Source organism: Astyanax mexicanus, chromosome 4 (assembly GCF_023375975.1).
Source record: "Astyanax mexicanus isolate ESR-SI-001 chromosome 4, AstMex3_surface, whole genome shotgun sequence".
Classification (NCBI taxonomy): domain Eukaryota; kingdom Metazoa; phylum Chordata; class Actinopteri; order Characiformes; family Acestrorhamphidae; genus Astyanax; species Astyanax mexicanus.
The window spans coordinates 58,171,352-58,190,772 of record NC_064411.1 but is presented as its reverse complement, the minus strand read 5'-3'; the positions used below and the strand labels follow the sequence as shown (position 1 = coordinate 58,190,772).

The window sequence follows — 19,421 nt, the reverse complement described above, 5'->3', positions numbered from 1 at the left end:
GTGTGGTGTTGGTGTTTAGCGGTATGGTGTTGGTGTTTAGCAGTGTGGTGTTGGTGTTTAGCGGTATGGTGTTGGTGTTTAGCGGTATGGTGTTGGTGTTTAGCTGAGACGATGGCTAATTGATTTATGTCAGGATAAAGTCAGTGTCGTAATCCTCCTCAGATTAGCGTAGCGCTGCGGTTATTCAGATCTCGGCGGCTCCTGAGGAATTATTGGCAGATTCTTCTTTATGCAGATGAACTTCAGTGTCATTAGATGTGAAGAGGAGATAATGAAGAGGCGAGCGGATCGCTCGTCGCCACGGCGATAACGAAGCTCTCGTGCAGAATAGCCTTTTGATTAGAGATTAATGGTGTTAGTGAGCTCTCCGCTCGAGTGGTGATCAGGAATACATGAATACACAGATCAGTAATGAGAAGATTAACGCCGCTTTATTCACAATACGTCCTTAACATCTCCGAACCTCATCAACCAGCATCTGTAGAGCCGTTACCCCAGATCACGCTCACTGACCTCACCTTCAGCCTGAGACTGATAGTGAACAGCGGCGTGAAAACGATTTACATTATATGTCTGAATGTATTCCAGAGTCAGTGTGAGTGTTTAAACTGAGTATGGAGTTTTGTGTGGTGTTTATAGACAGTGTTAATGTTCACTTTATCAGTGTGGGTGTTCTTATCATTTGTGTGGTTGTTTAGACCGAGTGTGGATAAGTATAGCAAGTGTGGATATTTTTTAGTGCCAGTGTGGCTGTTTATGTGTTGGTGTTTTGGTGTTTAGCGGTGTGATATCAGTGTTTAGGTGTTTAGCAGTGTGATGGCAGTGTTAAGCGGTATAGTGTTGGTGTTTAGCAGTGTGGTGCTGGTGTTTTGGTGTTTAGTGGTAAGGTGTTGGTGTTTAGCAATGTTGTGTGAATGTTTTGGTGTTTAGTGGTGTGGTGTGGGTGTTTAGCTGTGTATTATTTCGGTTTAGCTGTATAGTGTTGGTGTTTTTCGGTGTTGTGTTGGTGTTTAGTGGTATGGTGTGGGTGTTTAGCGGTTTGATGTTGGTGTTTAGCGGTGTGTTGTTTCTGTGTTAAGCGCTGTTGTTTTGGTGTTTAGTGGTATGGTGTTGGTGTTAAGCGGTTTGATGTTGGTGTTTAGCGGTGTGTTGTTTCAGTTTTTAGCTGTGTGGTGTTGGTGTTTAGCTGTGTGGTGTTGATGTTTAGTGGTGTTGTGTTTCGGTGTTTAGCGGTATGGTGTTGATGTTTAGTGGTGTTGTGTGGGTGTTTAGCTGTGTTGTGTTTCGGTGTTTAGTGGTGTTGTGTTTCGGTGTTTAGCAGTATGGTGTTGATGTTTAGTGGTGTTGTGTTTCGGTGTTTAGCGGTATGGTGTTGGTGTTTAGTGGTGTTGTGTGGGTGTTTAGCTGTGTTGTGTTTCGGTGTTTAGTGGTGTTGTGTTTCGGTGTTTAGCTGTGTTGTGTTTCGGTGTTTAGTGGTGTTGTGTTTCGGTGTTTAGCAGTATGGTGTTGATGTTTAGTGGTGTTGTGTTTCGGTGTTTAGTGGTATGGTGTTGGTGTTTAGTGGTGTTGTGTTTCGGTGTTTAGTGGTGTTGTGTGGGTGTTTAGCTGTGTTGTGTTTCGGTGTTTAGTGGTGTTGTGTTTCGGTGTTTAGCGGTATGGTGTTGATGTTTAGTGGTGTTGTGTGGGTGTTTTTCAGAATGGTAAATTGGATGCTCCCCGTTGCCGCGGAAACGAGGCGGTGTTAAATGGACCCGGTTGGACGGCGCCGTGTGGGAGAGATAATGAGGCCGGTTGTTAATTAATGTGTGGATCTAGGAGACGCTCGTTTGTGCGGTGAATTCTAATTAATCTGAGTTTGTAACATGTTGCACTTGATTTGGCTGCTGCTCACTTCAAAGGCTCGACCGGTTGGGCTCGTCTCTGGAGGACCAACATTTCCAAATTCATTACGCCGCTGTGCACTCGCATATTTATTCACAGATGACATCATACATGCTAATCGCCGGTGTTAGCGTTTGTGCGTTTGTGTGTTTTTTAGTGCGTTTGTGGGAAACAGCTTGTTTCTTCCAGATTGATGTGAAATCAATTTCCAGATCAATAGGCGTATATAATTAGTCATGGATAATAACTGAGTCGCGGCGGCGGCGGCGCTGAATTAAAATGTAGTAATCAGTGTTGGGGAAGGTCTGGACGGATGTTTCACCGCATGCTGTGGAGCGTCTCCTCGCTCCGTATCCAGTCCGGATTAGCCGGCGCTGGCTGGCGCTCGGTCTGCAGATGGTTCCTCTGATATGAAGGTTTTCCCTTCAATAATTACAGCTATTAATAACCCGACTGCTGCTCATTAATTCAGATCTGCTCTCGCTGTGGAGCGTCTTCATCCCTCTCAGCTCTGCTGCTGAGACATCTGTCAAACATCGTCCCCGTCAACAAACCAGTTCATATTACAACACTGCATTACACCCCTTCAGTCTGTTCACACCTGCTTTTATCTCCCGCCTGAGATCTTCTGATAATAAGCGTCCAGCACTGGATCGTTTGTGTGGATGTTTTACAGTGCCTTTTTATAGCAACTGTGTTTTTTTAGTGGTGTAGGTGTTTGGATTATTTATGTGGGTGTTTAGCAGTGTGGTGTGGGTGTTTAGATTATTTATGTAGGTGTTTAACAGTGTGGTGTGAGTGTTTAGATCGTTTGTGTTGGTGTTTAGCAGTGTGATGTGGGTGTTTGGCAGTGTAATGTGGGTGTTTAGCAGTGTGGTGTGGGTGTTTGGATTATTTATGTAGGTGTTTAACAGTGTGGTGTGGGTGTTTAGCAGTTTGGTGTTGGTGTTTAGCATTTTGGTGTGGGTGTTTAGCAGTGTGGTGTGGATGTTTTTCAGTTTTAGTGTTGGTGTTTAGTAGTGTGGTGTGGGTGTTTAGATCGTTTGTTTTGGTGTTTAGCAGTGTGATGTGGGTGTTTGGCAGTGTAATGTGGGTGTTTAGCAGTGTGGTGTGGGTGTTTGGATTATTTATGTAGGTGTTTAACAGTGTGGTGTGGGTGTTTAGCAGTTTGGTGTTGGTGTTTAGCATTTTGGTGTGGGTGTTTAGCAGTGTGGTGTGGATGTTTTTCAGTTTTAGTGTTGGTGTTAAGTAGTGTGGTGTGGGTGTTTAGATCGTTTGTTTTGGTGTTTAGCAGTGTGATGTGGGTGTTTGGCAGTGTAATATGGGTGTTTAGCAGTGTGGTGTGGGTGTTTGGATTATTTATGTAGGTGTTTAACAGTGTGGTGTGGGTGTTTAGATCGTTTGTGTTGGTGTTTAGCAGTGTGATGTGGGTGTTTAGCAGTTTGGTGTTGGTGTTTAGCATTTTGATGTGGGTGTTTAGCAGTGTGGTGTGGATGTTTTTCAATTTTAGTGTTGGTGTTTAGTAGTGTGGTGTGGGTGTTTAGATCGTTTGTTTTGGTGTTTAGCAGTGTGATGTGGGTGTTTGGCAGTGTAATGTGGGTGTTTAGCAGTGTGGTGTGGGTGTTTGGATTATTTATGTAGGTGTTTAACAGTGTGGTGTGGGTGTTTAGATCGTTTGTGTTGGTGTTTAGCAGTGTGATGTGGGTGTTTAGCAGTTTGGTGTTGGTGTTTAGCATTTTGGTGTGGGTGTTTAGCAGTGTGGTGTGGATGTTTTTCAGTTTTAGTGTTGGTGTTTAGTAGTGTGGTGTGGGTGTTTAGATCGTTTGTTTTGGTGTTTAGTAGTGTGATGTGGGTGTTTGGCAGTGTAATGTGGGTGTTTAGCAGTGTGGTGTGGGTGTTTGGATTATTTATGTAGGTGTTTAACAGTGTGGTGTGGGTGTTAAGATTGTTTGTTTTGGTGTTTAGCAGTGTGATGTGGGTGTTTGGCAGTGTAATGTGGGTGTTTAGCAGTGTGGTGTGGGTGTTTGGATTATTTATGTAGGTGTTTAACAGTGTGGTGTGGGTGTTTAGATCGTTTGTGTTGGTGTTTAGCAGTGTGATGTGGGTGTTTGGCAGTGTAATGTGGGTGTTTAGCAGTGTGATGTGGGTGTTCAGCAGTGCGGTGTGGATGTTTTTCAGTTTCAGATTTGGTGTTTAGCAGTTTTTAGAGTGTTTTAAACTCTACAATATTCAAACCACTTCTAACACTAATCTTTACACTTGAACTTACAATAAGAATCAATACCGGGTTTTTTTAAATATGAAAATATGATTCAGTGTTGCAAAACTAAATATCACAATACTGCCTGATCGCTGCCTGATATTTTGCATTTGAAAAAACCTATGCAGTCACCCCCAAAACAAGTTCTGTGATCTGATTAAGATTGGATCACTCAAACGGATGGAACTGGCGCTCATCAGGACCGTTTCCTTTGTTGTACAGGATAAGTTAATTACCAGCCTCAGAAACCACAAGTTAACAGTATTTTTGTTTGTTTAACACTTTTAAATAATAATAAAATCATTAAATGAGAAGAAAGAGCTCCGTCTCTCGGTTGCCGGGCGGGTTCTGATGGTGTTGCCGTAGCGCCTCGTTTCTCGGCGGGTCGCTGGGGTATACCCTCAGAACCTCCGGGCCCGCGGACCATTAAACAGCTATTGAGTTTCTGTCAGATCTACAACTCCCACAATGCACCAGGGCTCCTCCCACCGGCCCAGAGCATTATCAGCTCTGTGCAGACAGCAAACGCCTGCAGACCACCCCCATCCTCCACCCACCTCCATCATCCCTCCATCCTCCTTCCTGTATCCTCCATCCTGCATCCTCCGTCCTGCATCCTCCATCCTGTATCCTGCATCCATTAAAGAATCCTATGAAATAGAATCAATCAATTTTTGCTCTAGAAGCGAAAAAAAGTCACCCAAAAAGCAGTGTGTAAGACTGGTGGAGGAGAACATGATTAATATGACATACAGCTCTGGAAAAAAATAGAGAGCATCTAAAAATGATGAGTTTCTTTGATTTTTAGCAAATTAAAAACCTCTGGAATATAATCAAGAGGAAGATGGATGATCACAAACCATCAAACCACCAAACTGAACTGCTTGAATTTTTGCACCAGGAGTAAAGCAGCATAAAGTTATCCAAAAGCAGTGTGTAAGACTGGTGGAGGAGAACATGATGCCAAGATGCATGAAAAAAAACTGTGATTAAAAACCAGCCAGGGTTATTCCACCAAATATTGATTATTTCTGAACTCGTAAAACTTTATGAATATGAACTTGTTTTCTTTGCATTATTTGAGGTCTGAAAGTTCTGCATCTTTTTTGTTATTTCAGTCATTTCTCATTTTCTGTAAATAAATGCTCTAAATGAGAATATTTTTATTTGTAATTTGGGAGAAATGTTGTCTGTAGTTTATAGAATAAAACAACAATGTTCATTTTACTCAAACATAAACCTATAAATAGCAAAATCAGAGAAACTGATGGTTATGAGTTGATCTCTGGAGTTGTATATAGCTGTAGTTTAGCTCCTGTCTCCTCTGGTTTTACTGCAGTCAGGACCTTTTTTCAATATATAAAGCCAGGACCACACACACACTCTCACACACACACACACACACACACACACACACACACACTATACACACTCTCTCAGATATCCGGGGGGATTCTTAGTAATAGTGGGAGGAAGGCTGTGGTAAACTCTATTACCTTTCTGTCAACAGAAATGCTAATGCTAATTCATCAAACTCACGCTATGCTAACAGCTGCATCCAGACCCGGGCATGCCCCTCCATTAGCGCTAATGCTAATGCTGCGCTGGGCCCGGCGCGGTTAACCGGGTCAGGGTGGCGCGGTGGTTAGAAGGTCTCTGATGTTGGGTTTGACCCCGGCTGACCCTCCATTTCCACGGTTCTCCTGAGGCCCACCGGCACTTAACCCCCTCAGAGCCTCTGAAGAACCATCCGTCCACAGACCCGGTACAGACCGGCTTCACCACGAGCACAAACCGTACCTTTATAATAAACACTGCATTCAGCTGCATCAATCACTTAATCAGTTTTACATTCAGATCATTCCCCCCAGTCTGATTTGGGCTTGGGTTGGACTTTGTTTGGGTTGTGTTTGGATTTCATTGAATTGGTTTGATTGGGATTTTGATAGATTTTTCTTGTTTGGGTTGGATTTTGTTTGGTCTTGGATTGGTTTGGATTGGACTTTGTTTGGGTTGGACTTTGTTTGGTCTTGGATTGGTTTGGACTGGACTTTGTTTGGGTTGGACCTTGTTTGGTCTTGGATTGGACTTTGTTTGGAATTTGGGTTTGGATTGCAATGCCTTGATTTGTTTGGGATTTGGATAATTTTTCTTGTTTGGGTTAGGTTTTGTTGGTTTGGGTTGGACTTTGTTTGGGTTGTGTTTGGATTTCATTGAATTGGTTTGATTGGGATTTTAATAGATTTTTCTTGTTTGGGTTTGTTGGTTTAAATTGTACTTTATTTGGTTTTGAATTGGTTTGGGTTGGGATTTGTTTGTGTTCGACTTTGTTTGGTCTTGGATTGGTTTGATTTGGTCTCTTCGATTAGTTTGGTTTAAACTTAATTTGAGTCTGTTTCGGTTTAGACTTTGTTGGTTTGGGTTGGACTTTATTTGGTCTTGTATTGTATTGGGTTGGGCTTTGGGTTTGGAGTTTGTTTGGTCTTGTTTGGTTTGGTTTGGATTTGTTTGGTCTTTGAAAGGATCCTTTTTGGTTTGTCTGGGTTGGGCTTGAATTAGTTTGGTTAGTGTTTGGGTTGGTTTCACTTTGTTTTGTTTGTCTTGGATTTGTGTTGGTTTTGGTTTCACACACAAGAAAACCCTGTTGTGCAAGAATGCATCTCAACAAACCACATGAGCATGTTCTGTCCACTTATTGGTTGGAGCTGTCTGGGGGCGGAGTTAATAAAGGAAATACAGTAAGAAATTCAGTATTTGAGTGTAATTTAGCATGAAACATTGTTTGCGTTTTTTAATACCTATATTTATTATCATTATTATTAGTATCTCGTTAAAAAATCAGGCTAAACTGCTCCTGAAAAGCTGATTGGCCCGTCGTAATACTTTTATTCTTATAGTGTATTCTACCATCAGTATTTTATTGTGAATTGTTGTGAATTAGGCCACGTTCTGTTCTGGTTCTGCAGTGTGTGAGAGAGATCAGTGTCACCTACACACACACACACACACACACACACACACACACACACTCGGGTATTGATTTCTGTTTCTGGCAGAGTGAAACACTTAAAGCTGCTCTCTGCGCTGTGATTGGGTGGAGAAGGTGAGAACCTTTCACTGGATTTCTCTGAAGATCAGAAGCGATCGATACGGTTCTCTCTGAAACCTCTACCTGCAGAACATCTGCAGCATCTTCTCACCTGCAGATTTAGCATTTATTCACACCTGCGCTGTTTGTTCTCGACGCTCTGAATTAAAATAACAGGTGAGAAAAAAGCTGCAAACCACGTCCAGAACAGGAAACGACACCAAATCCAGCAGAAAACTCAGCAGTAAGAAAAATGAGAAGGTAGTATTGTAGTATTGTACTTCATTTGTGGTGAAGCAGCTTTTCACCTTCAGGAAGACGTCTGGCTGACCCACATGGAAACAGCTTTAGCCTTTAGCTCAAATTAAAGATCTCATTCCACCTTTTTAAAATTCATTTTACTTCATTCATTGTACTCAGGTAGTATTGTAGTATTAATAGTATTGTAGTATTGTACTTTTGTCTTTAGTAAAGCAGTGCTTCACCTTCAGGAAGACGTCTGGCTGACTCACATGGAAACAGCTTTAGCCTTTAGCTCAGATTTGAAGGTCTAATTCCTCCTTTTTGTAATTCATTTTACTTCATTCATTGCACTTAGGTAGTATTGTAGTATTACTAGTATTGTAGTATTGTACTTAGTGTGTAGTAAAGCAGTGCTTCACCTTCAGTAGGATGTCTGGCTGACCCACATGGCAACAGCTTTAGCCTTTAGCTCAAATTAAAGATCTCATTCAACCTTTTTTAAATTCATTTTAAAATGTCTAGTTGTGTCTCTATTATAAATGCTCAGGTGTTTCTGTTTAGACCTGCTTTAGTTCTCTGTATTAGTGGTCTCTGAAGAAGGACAGGATTTCAGCTCTTGCTCATGAATATTCATACATGCAAATACAGTATATCGCCTCTGATTGGCTAACAGCACTGCAGCAGAGAAAGCCTACCTGCTGCCTAGCCCCACAGTTAAATTGTAAAGCTCTAAAACTCAAAGGTCTAAATGTTTTCAGAGATAGTTTAGCCTTAGTTATAAAGATACAGCACCGAGTGCGAGATAAAATTAACCCTTAAACTTTACTTAACCTTATCGAGAAATGTTATCAGTGCCAGCAGCGCAAAGTTTTACCACGCTGAAGCCCCAAAGTCCGCTCTATATCATATAATCCGACGTTAACGGCTCCGCTTTGACCGGTGTTCTGTCAAGTTTTGCTGTCTTGTCAAACTGTGCTTCCCTAGTGTTTATTTAAGGTCTCAGTAAAACACAGAATCAACCAGAGATCCAATTTAAACCTACAGTTACTCACACAAGATAGCTAACACTAACTAGCTCTGTAAACAGAAACTGTTAGCTCCTTCTTAACAATAGCTGTATGCTAATGCTGTAGCCCAGGTTTGGCTCTGCCTGTGGGCGGTCCTGAGCCGAGGTGGGCGGGGCCATGAATATTAATTCACGGGTTGACATAGACACCCTAACATCTATCTGTTCAACTCGTATTTCTGAGGATTTTCTTTTACTAGCTACTGCAGACCCTGGTTTTTAATCACAGTTTTTTTCATGCATCTTGGCATCATGTTCTCCTCCACCAGTCTTACACACTGCTTTTGGATAACTTTATGCTGCTTTACTCCTGGTGCAAAAATTCAAGCTTGCGATTATCCATCTTCCTCTTGATTATATTCCAGAGTTTTTCAAGATTTTTAAGTGGTCTCTTATTTTTGTCCAGAGCTATATATATATTTGCTTGCTTGTATATTTATTGATATAAATATATTTAAGCAAATAATCAAATTACAGTAGCTTTGATGTGGGAACTTAGAAACTTAGCGTAACTGAGTTTTTAAAGTATTAGACAAATTGAGCTGATTAGCATAGCTGACGTCTCCATCTGCGCTAACGGAGAAAACGCTGTAATCTCTAAAGCTGTTTTCTATTAGCCTTCAGTGATTCGGAGCGCAGTGTGTGTGTAGTGTGTGTGTGCAGTGTGTGTGTAGTGTGTGTGTGAGACGTAAAGGTCGTGTTAGAGCGTTCGCTAATGATGTCGTCGACTTCGCCGGTCCTGTGAGGTCAATCCAATACTTCACGTGTCGCTGGCGAACGCAGGCGCTAAGCTGCGGATGCTAACGCGCCCGTCATAAACACGCTAACCTGCGCTAATTGAGTGCCTGTCAGAACGATTACAGCCCATCTTTATCATTTCAGCGACGCCTCGTAAACCCCCTGATAACACCCAATCAGCAGAGGACAGAGAATCAGCTCTGTAGGGGTTTTTAAGATGTTATTCAGGGAGTATATAGCTATATTTTTGTTTTTTGCTTTTTTAGCATAAAAAATTATGTGTGAAAAAGTATTACCTGCTAAATCTTTAGTTAATCTTTACTGATAACAGATATCGAGACACAGCATCTCAGACTATATCAGATATCAGATTAAACTAGATCACTCCAAAACCTTCATTTAGTTTTGTTTTTTAATCCATTTCAGAGGTGAACTTTTGGGGTTTGTTTGCTTTGGGTCATTGTCCTGCTGCAGAACCCAAGTAAAGTACTCCTTTTATATTTATATATATATATATATATATATATATATATATATATATATATATATATATATATATATATACCACAGATACACTATTTAAAGCCCAGGCAACAAGTTTTTATATATCGATAAATAAAAACTTGTTGCTAATGAGCTGGTGATTATACAGTGCAGGTGATTTGAGGTGGTGATTATACAGTGCAGGTGATTATGAGCTGGTGATTATATGGTGCAGGTGATTATGAGCTGGTGATTATACGGTGCAGGTGATTATGAGCTGGTGATTATACAGTGCAGGTGATTTGAGGTGGTGATTATACAGTGCAGGTGATAATGAGCTGGTGATTATACGGTGCAGGTGATAATGAGCTGGTGATTATATGGTGCAGGTGATTTGAGGTGGTGATTATACGGTGCAGGTGATTATGAGCTGGTGATTATATGGTGCAGGTGATTTGAGGTGGTGATTATACGGTGCAGGTGATTATGAGCTGGTGATTATACGGCGCAGGTGATAATGAGCTGGTGATTATATGGTGCAGGTGATTATGAGCTGGTGATTATACAGTGCAGGTGATTTGAGGTGGTGATTATACAGTGCAGGTGATTTGAGCTGGTGATTATACGGTGCAGGCGATAATGAGCTGGTGATTATATGGTGCAGGTGATTTGAGGTGGTGATTATACGGTGCAGGTGATTATGAGCTGGTGATTATACAGTGCAGGTGATTTGAGGTGGTGATTATACAGTGTAGGTGATTTGAGCTGGTGATAACACGGTGCAGGTGATTATGAGCTGGCGATTATACGGTGCAGGTGATTATGAGCTGGTGATTATACGGTGCAGGTGATAATGAGCTGGTGATTATACGGTGCAGGTGATTATGAGCTGGTGATTATACGGTGCAGGTGATTATGAGCTGGTGATTATACGGTGCAGGTGATTATGAGCTGGTGATTATACGGTGCAGGTGATAATGAGCTGGTGATTATACGGTGCAGGTGATTATGAGCTGGTGATTATACGGTGCAGGTGATAATGAGCTGGTGATTATACGGTGCAGGTGATTTGAGCTGGTGATTATATGGTGCAGGTGATTATGAGCTGGTGATTATACGGTGCAGGTGATTATGAGCTGGTGATTATACGGTGCAGGTGATTATGAGCTGGTGATTATATGGTGCAGGTGATTTGAGGTGGTGATTATACGGTGCAGGTGATTATGAGCTGGTGATTATACGGTGCAGGTGATTATGAGCTGGTGATTATATGGTGCAGGTGATTTGAGGTGGTGATTATACGGTGCAGGTGATTATGAGCTGGTGATTATACGGTGCAGGTGATTTGAGCTGGTGATAACACGGTGCAGGTGATTATGAGCTGGTGATTATACGGTGCAGGTGATTTGAGCTGGTGATAATACGGTGCAGGTGATTATGAGCTGGTGATTATGCGGTGCAGGTGATAATGAGCTGGTGATTATACGGTGCAGGTGATTTGAGCTGGTGATTATATGGTGCAGGTGATTATGAGCTGGTGATTATACGGTGCAGGTGATTTGAGGTGGTGATTATATGGTGCAGGTGATTTGAGCTGGTGATTATACGGTGCAGGTGATAATGAGGTGGTGATTATACGGTGCAGGTGATTATGAGCTGGTGATTATACAGTGCAGGTGATTTGAGGTGGTGATTATACGGTGCAGGTGATTATGAGCTGGTGATTATACGGTGCAGGTGATTATGAGCTGGTGATTATACGGTGCAGGTGATAATGAGCTGGTGATTATACGGTGCAGGTGATTATGGGCTGGTGATTATACGGTGCAGGTGATTATGAGCTGGTGATTATACGGTGCAGGTGATTATGAGCTGGTGATTATACGGTGCAGGTGATTATGAGCTGGTGATTATACGGTGCAGGTGATTATGAGCTGGTGATTATACAGTGCAGGTGATTATGAGCTGGTGATTATACAGTGCAGGTGATTATGAGCTGGTGATTATACAGTGCAGGTGATTATGAGCTGGTGATTATACGGTGCAGGTGATTATGAGCTGGTGATTATACAGTGCAGGTGATTATGAGCTGGTGATTATACGGTGCAGGTGATTTGAGCTGGTGATTGTATGCTGCAGGTGATTATGAGCTGGTGATTATATGCTGCAGGTGATTATGAGCTGGTGATTATACGGTGCAGGTGATTTGAGGCGGTGATTTGAGTGGGGTGTAATCAGCGAGCGCTCCACGGCGGGTTTATTGGGTCGGTTCTGAAAGTTCAGGATTGATTGTGGTTGTTTGGATGCGAATTATGCGGATTAGCGAGATGATCTCAGCCAATCAGAACCAAGAAAAATAAATCTGGTTCATCCTGGAAACACTCTCCATACACTATACTTCAACTCTGTGGACACTTTATTGGAAACACCCCCTAGGTTAAGCTTTCTCCCTGGCCACTTTATTGGAAACACCCCTTAATTTACTGTGTGCTTCCTTACTGGCCACTTTATTGAAAACACCCCCTAGGTTGAGCGTCCTCCGTGGCCACTTTATTGGAAACACCCCTCCATACATTATACGTCAACTCTGTGGCCACTTTATTGGAAACACCCTCTCCCTAAATAGTACTTTATTTCTGTGGCCCCTTTATAGGAACACCAACTAGTGTGTCCTTAACCCCTGGCCACTTTATTGGAAACACCTCCTAGTTCATTCTTAATCACTGGCCACTTTATTGGAAACACCCTTTAATCGACCTTGTATCTTCTCACTGGCCACTTTATTGGAAACAGCCCTTTATCTAAGTTTTGCCTTCACTCATTGGACGCTTTATTGGAAACGGTGTAACACTGTCTGTGTGGTTGTTTTGTGGTTGCAGGAAAACCCGTACATGTGTAATAACGAATGCGATGCGGAGACGGAGGAGCTCGCCCACCCGCCGGAGCTGATGTTCGACTTCGAGGGTCGAAACCCCACGACCTTCTGGCAGTCGAGCTCGTGGAAGAAGTACCCGAAGCCCCTGCAGGTGAACATCACGCTGTCCTGGAACAAAACCATCGAGCTGACGGACGACATCGTGATCACGTTCGAGTCCGGCCGGCCGGAGCAGATGGTCCTGGAGAAGTCTCTGGATTACGGACGGACGTGGCAACCGTACCAGTTCTACGCCACGGACTGCCTGGACGCCTTCACCATGGACCCGAAGGCGGTGCACGAACTGACGCAGCGCACCCTGCTGGACATCATCTGCACCGAGGACTACTCACGAGGGTACGTGTGGAAATACGACAAGACGGTTCGCTTCGAGATCAAAGACCGGTTCGCTCTGTTCGCAGGACCCAGGCTGCACAACCTGGCGTCGCTCTACGGCCAACTGGACACCACCAAGAACCTGAGGGACTTCTTCACCCTGACGGACCTACGGATCCGACTCCTGCGGCCGGCGACCGGCGCCACCATGGTGGACGAGAACAACCTGTCCAGATACTTCTACGCCATCTCCGACATCAAAGTGCAGGGCAGGTAAAGAAACCTTAACCTTGTCTTACTTTAAACACATTTTGTTTGAGGCTTGCAAATGTATTCATGCTTTTTGAATTTTTGAATTTTGTCACCTTACAACCACAAACTTTTTAAAGAGATTTTAAGTGATCGACCAACACAAAGTAGCACGTAAACCTACCATGACATGAGCATGGAAAGCACTGGTTAGACAAGCAGCCGAGACCCATGGTCACTCTGGAGGAGCTGCAGAGATCCACAGATCAGGTGGATCAGGAGAATCTGTTCACAGGACAACTATAAGTCCTGCTCTCCACAAATCTGATCTTTATCAAATAAAAGTGGCGAGAAGAAAATCATTGTTGGAAGAAATGCTATTTGTAGAACACACCGTCGTCCCTGCAATGCACTGTGAAACATGGTGGAGGCAGCATCATGCTGTGGGGATGAGCTTTTCTTCAGCAGGGACAGATTTAGGAAGCTGGTCAGAGTTGATGGAGGGAAGATGGATGGAGATAAATAAATACAGAACAATCCTGGAAGAAGAAAAGCTGTTGGAGGCTGTAAAAGACTTGAGATCTTCCAGCAAGACGATGACCCTAAACATACAGCCAGAGCTACAGTGGAGCTATAATGATTTAGATCAGAGAATATTCATGTGTTAGAATGATCCAGTTAAAGTCCTAAAGACCTAAATCTCATTGATCTTCTGTGGAGAGACATGAAAACTGCTGTTCACAGACCAACGCTCTCCATCCAACCTGACTGATCTTCAGCTGTTTTATAAAGAAGAAGTTTCGTTTTGTTGGTCTTAAAATCACTTAAAATCCTAAAAAAATATGAATTTAAATGCTAAAAACTTCATATATAAACTGCAAAAACTAAATCTTAACAAGTGAAATTTTCTAAATGTAAGTGTAAGTGTTAGATTATTTAGCCTATTTTAGGGATAATTATCTTAATCATTCTTACTTAGAATTTGTACCTTATTTTAAGTAATAATCACTATAATCACAGTTCACGATGCATAATAAACATGGCTATGATGAATTATAGAGTTTTATAAATATGCATAGCCATGTTTATAATGCCTTATGAATGCATTATAACGTGTTTTGAGTATGTTCATAGAGTCTTATAGAGACGACATTCATAGAAAGTGTTACCCAAGCTTAGTAAGATTGTTTTATTTTTTTGCAGTAGGTATTGTGACGTACGCTGGTGCACTAGAGGTCAGTTCCTGCAGTATAACGTTGTTTTTACAGGTTCTCTTCGCTGAACTGAAGGTAAACGCTAGCTGACAGTCTCGGAGAGAACGCTCTTCATCCACAGTCCAATTAGCGCCGGCCTCCTGCTGAGTTTCAAAGGCAAACCGTGGCTTAAAATATGGCAGCGCTGGATGATGATGATGATGATGGCACAATGGAAATGAAAACACACCAGCTGTTCCCTAAATTGGGCCGGCGTGGCTCGTAAGCAGTTGGTTTATGGGAGAATAACATCGTTCATGATGACGCGGCGGATCGGTCCTCGGCGGATCTGAATGCGAAAGCTCTAAATTGCGATGCGGAGGACGGCGGCGGTAGATTACAGCAATTAGAGCGGCGGCTAATTGGAAAGAGACTAATCTACTAATTAAGACCATTTACCGCTGATTAAATAATAACCACTGGGGACTCGCTGCTGAGCCAGAGAGAAAATCCTGAGCCACATATATATTTATTTATTTATATATTATTTATATATATATTAGGCACCAAAGCAAATGACACTAATCCATCTATCTCATCAATATGAGTGTTTGTCACGTCCTCGCTATGTTTCCCTGTGTTTTTCCCCGTTTCCTAGTGTGTTTCTCCTGTAATTTTCCGTCACGTGTCAGTAATTTGTAGCTCCGCCCCTTCACCAGGTGTTTATGCGTTGGCCTTTGCACCTTCCACTGTCGTTTGTCTTGCCACGTTTCTAGTAGTTTTTCTCCACCTCCCATAGTTCTTTGTTTATTAGTTATTCTCAGTTTATTTCTCTAGTTTGTTTCCTTGTTTATTTCTTGTTTATCTTTACGTTTATTTTCCTTGTATATATTTCCCCATCCCTGTTTAGTTATTATCTGTCTAGATTTAGTTCTTGGCTTGTTTCCCTGTTTGTTTATGTTTTCATATTTTCTTGTTTATTCCTTATTTGTTTGTTTGTTTATTTGTTATTTAATAAATCTTGTCTTACCCGCTTTTACGTCCGCCTCCAGTCTGCTCCCGTTTGTTACAGTGTCCATAAGCACCACATATGATTTAAACAGATGCAAATAAAGATTAATACAGTAAAATGTAACAAGAATTTCTCATTTTTAACTTAATTTTTAGTATGTTTTATATCCTGTGAGCCGAGCTGGAGAATAAAGTGTAGAGATGCTCCTCAGTCAGCATGTGTTTATTATTATGTTCAGTTCCGTCAGCAGCTCACCTGATTTACCACATTTACCAGTAATTTACCATCAAACCAGGTGTTGATTAATATGATGAGAACTAAATTAATAACTCTATTAAACTCAGATTAGGAGGAGGAGAGATTAGGAGATGTTGTTTTAAGGAAATGTTTTGCTTTGTTTGTATTTATTGTAATGCTGATTTAATGTGTTTTACTGAGATAATAAACAAATACAGATAAGAAGCTTTCTCGTTACTTAAATTCCCACAGGTGCCTAAAACCTTTTGTGCAATATATATATATATATATACAGTATATGATTTAGCTATTTATAGGTTTATGTTTGAGTAAAATGAACATTGTTGTTTTATTCTATAAACTACAGACAACATTTCTCCCAAATTACAAATAAAAATATTCTCATTTAGAGCATTTATTTACAGAAAATGAGAAATGACTGAAATAACAAAAAAATATGCAGAACTTTCAGACCTCAAATAATGCAAAGAAAACAAGGCAAGATACGTATAGCTATATAGCACCTTTAATACACAACGGTCGTTCAAAATGATTTGCCAGCTAGAAAATACAAAAAGAAGTCGAATAAAAAAACATGTAAAAGTATAACTATAAAAATAGAAATTGAAATAAAATAAGAATAAAGCATGAATGATTCAAACATGATTAATCTATTTAGTTCTTTAGATTTTAGGCCTCTTGAATCCAGATAGGCAGCTAGTCTGTGCCTCTCATTTCTATTCCCAAATAAAATAATCTCTGTTTTATCTTTTGTTTTATATTTAACTGCAGAACGTTCTGTCCCATCCATTTATTTATCAAGTTCATATTCACAGTTCAGAAATAATCAATATTTGGTGGAATAATCCTGTTTTTTAATCACAGTTTTAATTTCATGCATCTTGGCATCATGTTCTCCTCCACCAGTCTTACACACTGCTTTTGGATAACTTTATGCTGCTTTACTCCTGGTGTAAAAATTCAAGCAGTTCAGTTTGGTGGTTTGATGGTTTGTGATCATCCATCTTCCTCTTGATTTTATTCCAGAGGTTTTTAATTTGGTAAAATCAAAGAAACTCATCATTTTTAAGTGTCTCTTATTTTGATATATAAAGTGTAGAATCTCTGAAATGTAAATTGTAAGCTGAACAGGTTTGGTTCTGTTGTTGAAAGCGTGTTTTTAACGTGTCTGCTGACGAACCCGTGGGCAGCCCGGGGGATTAAACTGAATATAAAATGCACTTTTATAAGTGAGTCACATTTACGCTTTTATAGAGTTTATAGAGTTTATAGAGTTTATAGAGTTTATAGAGTTTATAGAGTGCTCTGACTGACGCGCAGACTGACGGCCTGTTGGGTTAAAATGTGCCGATAAATTTCACGCCGGATTTTAACGGAAACTCACAGCTATTCAGAGTATTTATTACACTAAACCCCTCTCTGAATTCAGAGCTATGATTATATATATATATACAGAGAGGTGGGATAGAGGTCCAGTCAGGGGTTGTTGATCATTTGCAGAATATTTTACATCCTTTATGCTTTAAAACGCTTGAGATCAGACTCAGGTCATCATCCAGCTGCTGTGGAATAGAGCTGATATTCATTACTAACAGTACTGAAAAACTCAATACCAAACTAGAAAAGGAAAGTTCAATAACGAACTTTAAGCTGGTTTGGAAAAGCTCTTGATAAAATTTAAAAACAGTTCGAACAGCTAGAAAAAAAGTAAAAAAAAACCTAAAGACGTTAAATAAACAACATCTTAAATCGAGTACTATCGTAATTTCACACAAGTACTGACATATTTCAGATGGTTGCTAAGGTGTTGCTAAATCATTGCTAGGCAGTTACTAACTTATTTCAGGTGGTTGCTAAGGTGTTGCTTAGTGTTTGCTAGGTAGTTGCTAATGTTTTCCCGGTGCTTGCTAAGTTGTTGCTGACTGGTTGCTAGGCAATTGCTATCATTTCTAAAGTGGTTGCTAAGCTGTTGCTAAGCAGTCGCTAACATATTCCACATGGTTGCTAAGTGGTTGCTAAGCAGGTGCTAACGTTTTCCCGGTGGTTGCTACAATGTTGTTAAGTGGTTGCTAGGCAGTTGCTATCATTTCTAAAGTGGTTGCTAAGTGGTTGCTAGGTAGTTGCTATAATTTCTAAAGTTGTTGCTAAGTGGTCGCTAGGCAGTTGCTAACGTTTTCCAGTTTGTTGCTAACTGGTTGCTTGGCAGTTGCTATCATTTCTAAAGTGGTTGCTAAGCTGTAGATTTGCTGCAGTTGCTAGCGTATTCCACGTGGTTGCTAAGTGGTTGTTTGGCAGTTGCTGACGTTTTCCAGATGGTTGCTAAGATGTTAAGTGGTTGCTAGGCAGTTGCTATCACTTCTAAAGTGGTTGCTAAGTGGTTGCTAGGCAGTTGCTATCATTTCTAAAGTGGTTGCTAAGCTGTAGATAGGCAGTTGCTAGCGTATTCCACGTGGTTGCTAAGTGGTTGTTTGGCAGTTGCTGACGTTTTCCAGATGGTTGCTAAGATGTTTTTAAGTGGTTGCTAGGCAGTTGCTATCATTTCTAAAGTGGTTGCTAAGCTGTAGATAGGCAGTTGCTAGCGTATTCCACATGGTTGCTAAGTGGTTGCTAGGCAGTTGCTAACGTTTTCCAGGTGGTTGCTAAGATGTTGTTAGGTGGTTGCTAGGCAGTTGCTATTTCCAAGCCAACTTAATAAACCAATATGAATATCACAGTAATTCAGGGTATTTTTGCGATAATAATATTCATGGCGAATTTCTGCATATGACAAAAACATTATATTGAACATTTAAACAAAGCAAGAGCACACTGCTAAGAACACAAGGTAACACTTCTTATGAACCCTGTATTAATAATGTATTATAAATGCATTTATAATGCATCATATGACGGGCATAATATCTTATAATGACTGTAATAAGCCTGTATAATAACTCATAAGTACATTCATAACACATTATAAACTATTAGTATAAGGGTTTATGAAGAAAGGGCTTATAATGCCTTATAATATCTGTTCATAAGAACATTGTACAGTGTTCAGTGTTGTAATGCACTATAACACATATTTGATATATTTTGGTATAATGCATTATAATATGCAGCTTTGATTTCTCAAATTAAGCTTCTATATATAAGTACGTAACACATTATACAGCCTTATAGACAGTCATTACTGACTTTAAGTGAAGTGAATTTTCATAGTTTTTAACCGTGAAGAATTTTATTATGCCTCACTATAATGTCTTGACAGCAGTGACTGTATATAAGGCTTTATAATGTTACACACTTATATAAAAGCTTAATTTGAGAAATCATAGCTGCATATTATAATGCATTATACCAAAATATACCAAATCTGTGTTATAGTGCATTACAACACTGAACATTGTACAATCATGATCATACATAAAGAATCGTACTGATGTTCATAGATGAGTTATAGATGTTTATAAGGTAACACTTTTTTATTTTAAGGAACACAAATTAGGCGATTATTAATGTCTTATCATTTGCTTGGTAAAGCCTTACTCATATATTTGTAAATGATTTATTCACTACTTATTATTTGGCTTTATTCTGTGTTTATAAAGTGTTATTGGTGCTTAATTAGGGGTCTTTGATTGATTAATTATTTATTTAGTTCTTTTTAGTCTCTAATTAGTGATGAACAGAACCTCACTTTAGAATATGGTGCACT

The 19,421-nt window shown here is 40.6% G+C and overlaps 1 protein-coding gene across 1 annotated transcript in view; it reads left to right on the top strand.

The window, feature by feature from the left end:
* Window positions 1-19,421, top strand: part of LOC103038436 (netrin-G1) — a 93,667-nt gene that overhangs the window by 35,382 nt on the left and 38,864 nt on the right. Inside the window, exon 3 of the mRNA XM_022668371.2 lies at window positions 12,639-13,282. Within this exon, the coding sequence (XP_022524092.1) occupies window positions 12,639-13,282 (644 nt within the window). The remainder of the gene's footprint in view (window positions 1-12,638; window positions 13,283-19,421) is intronic.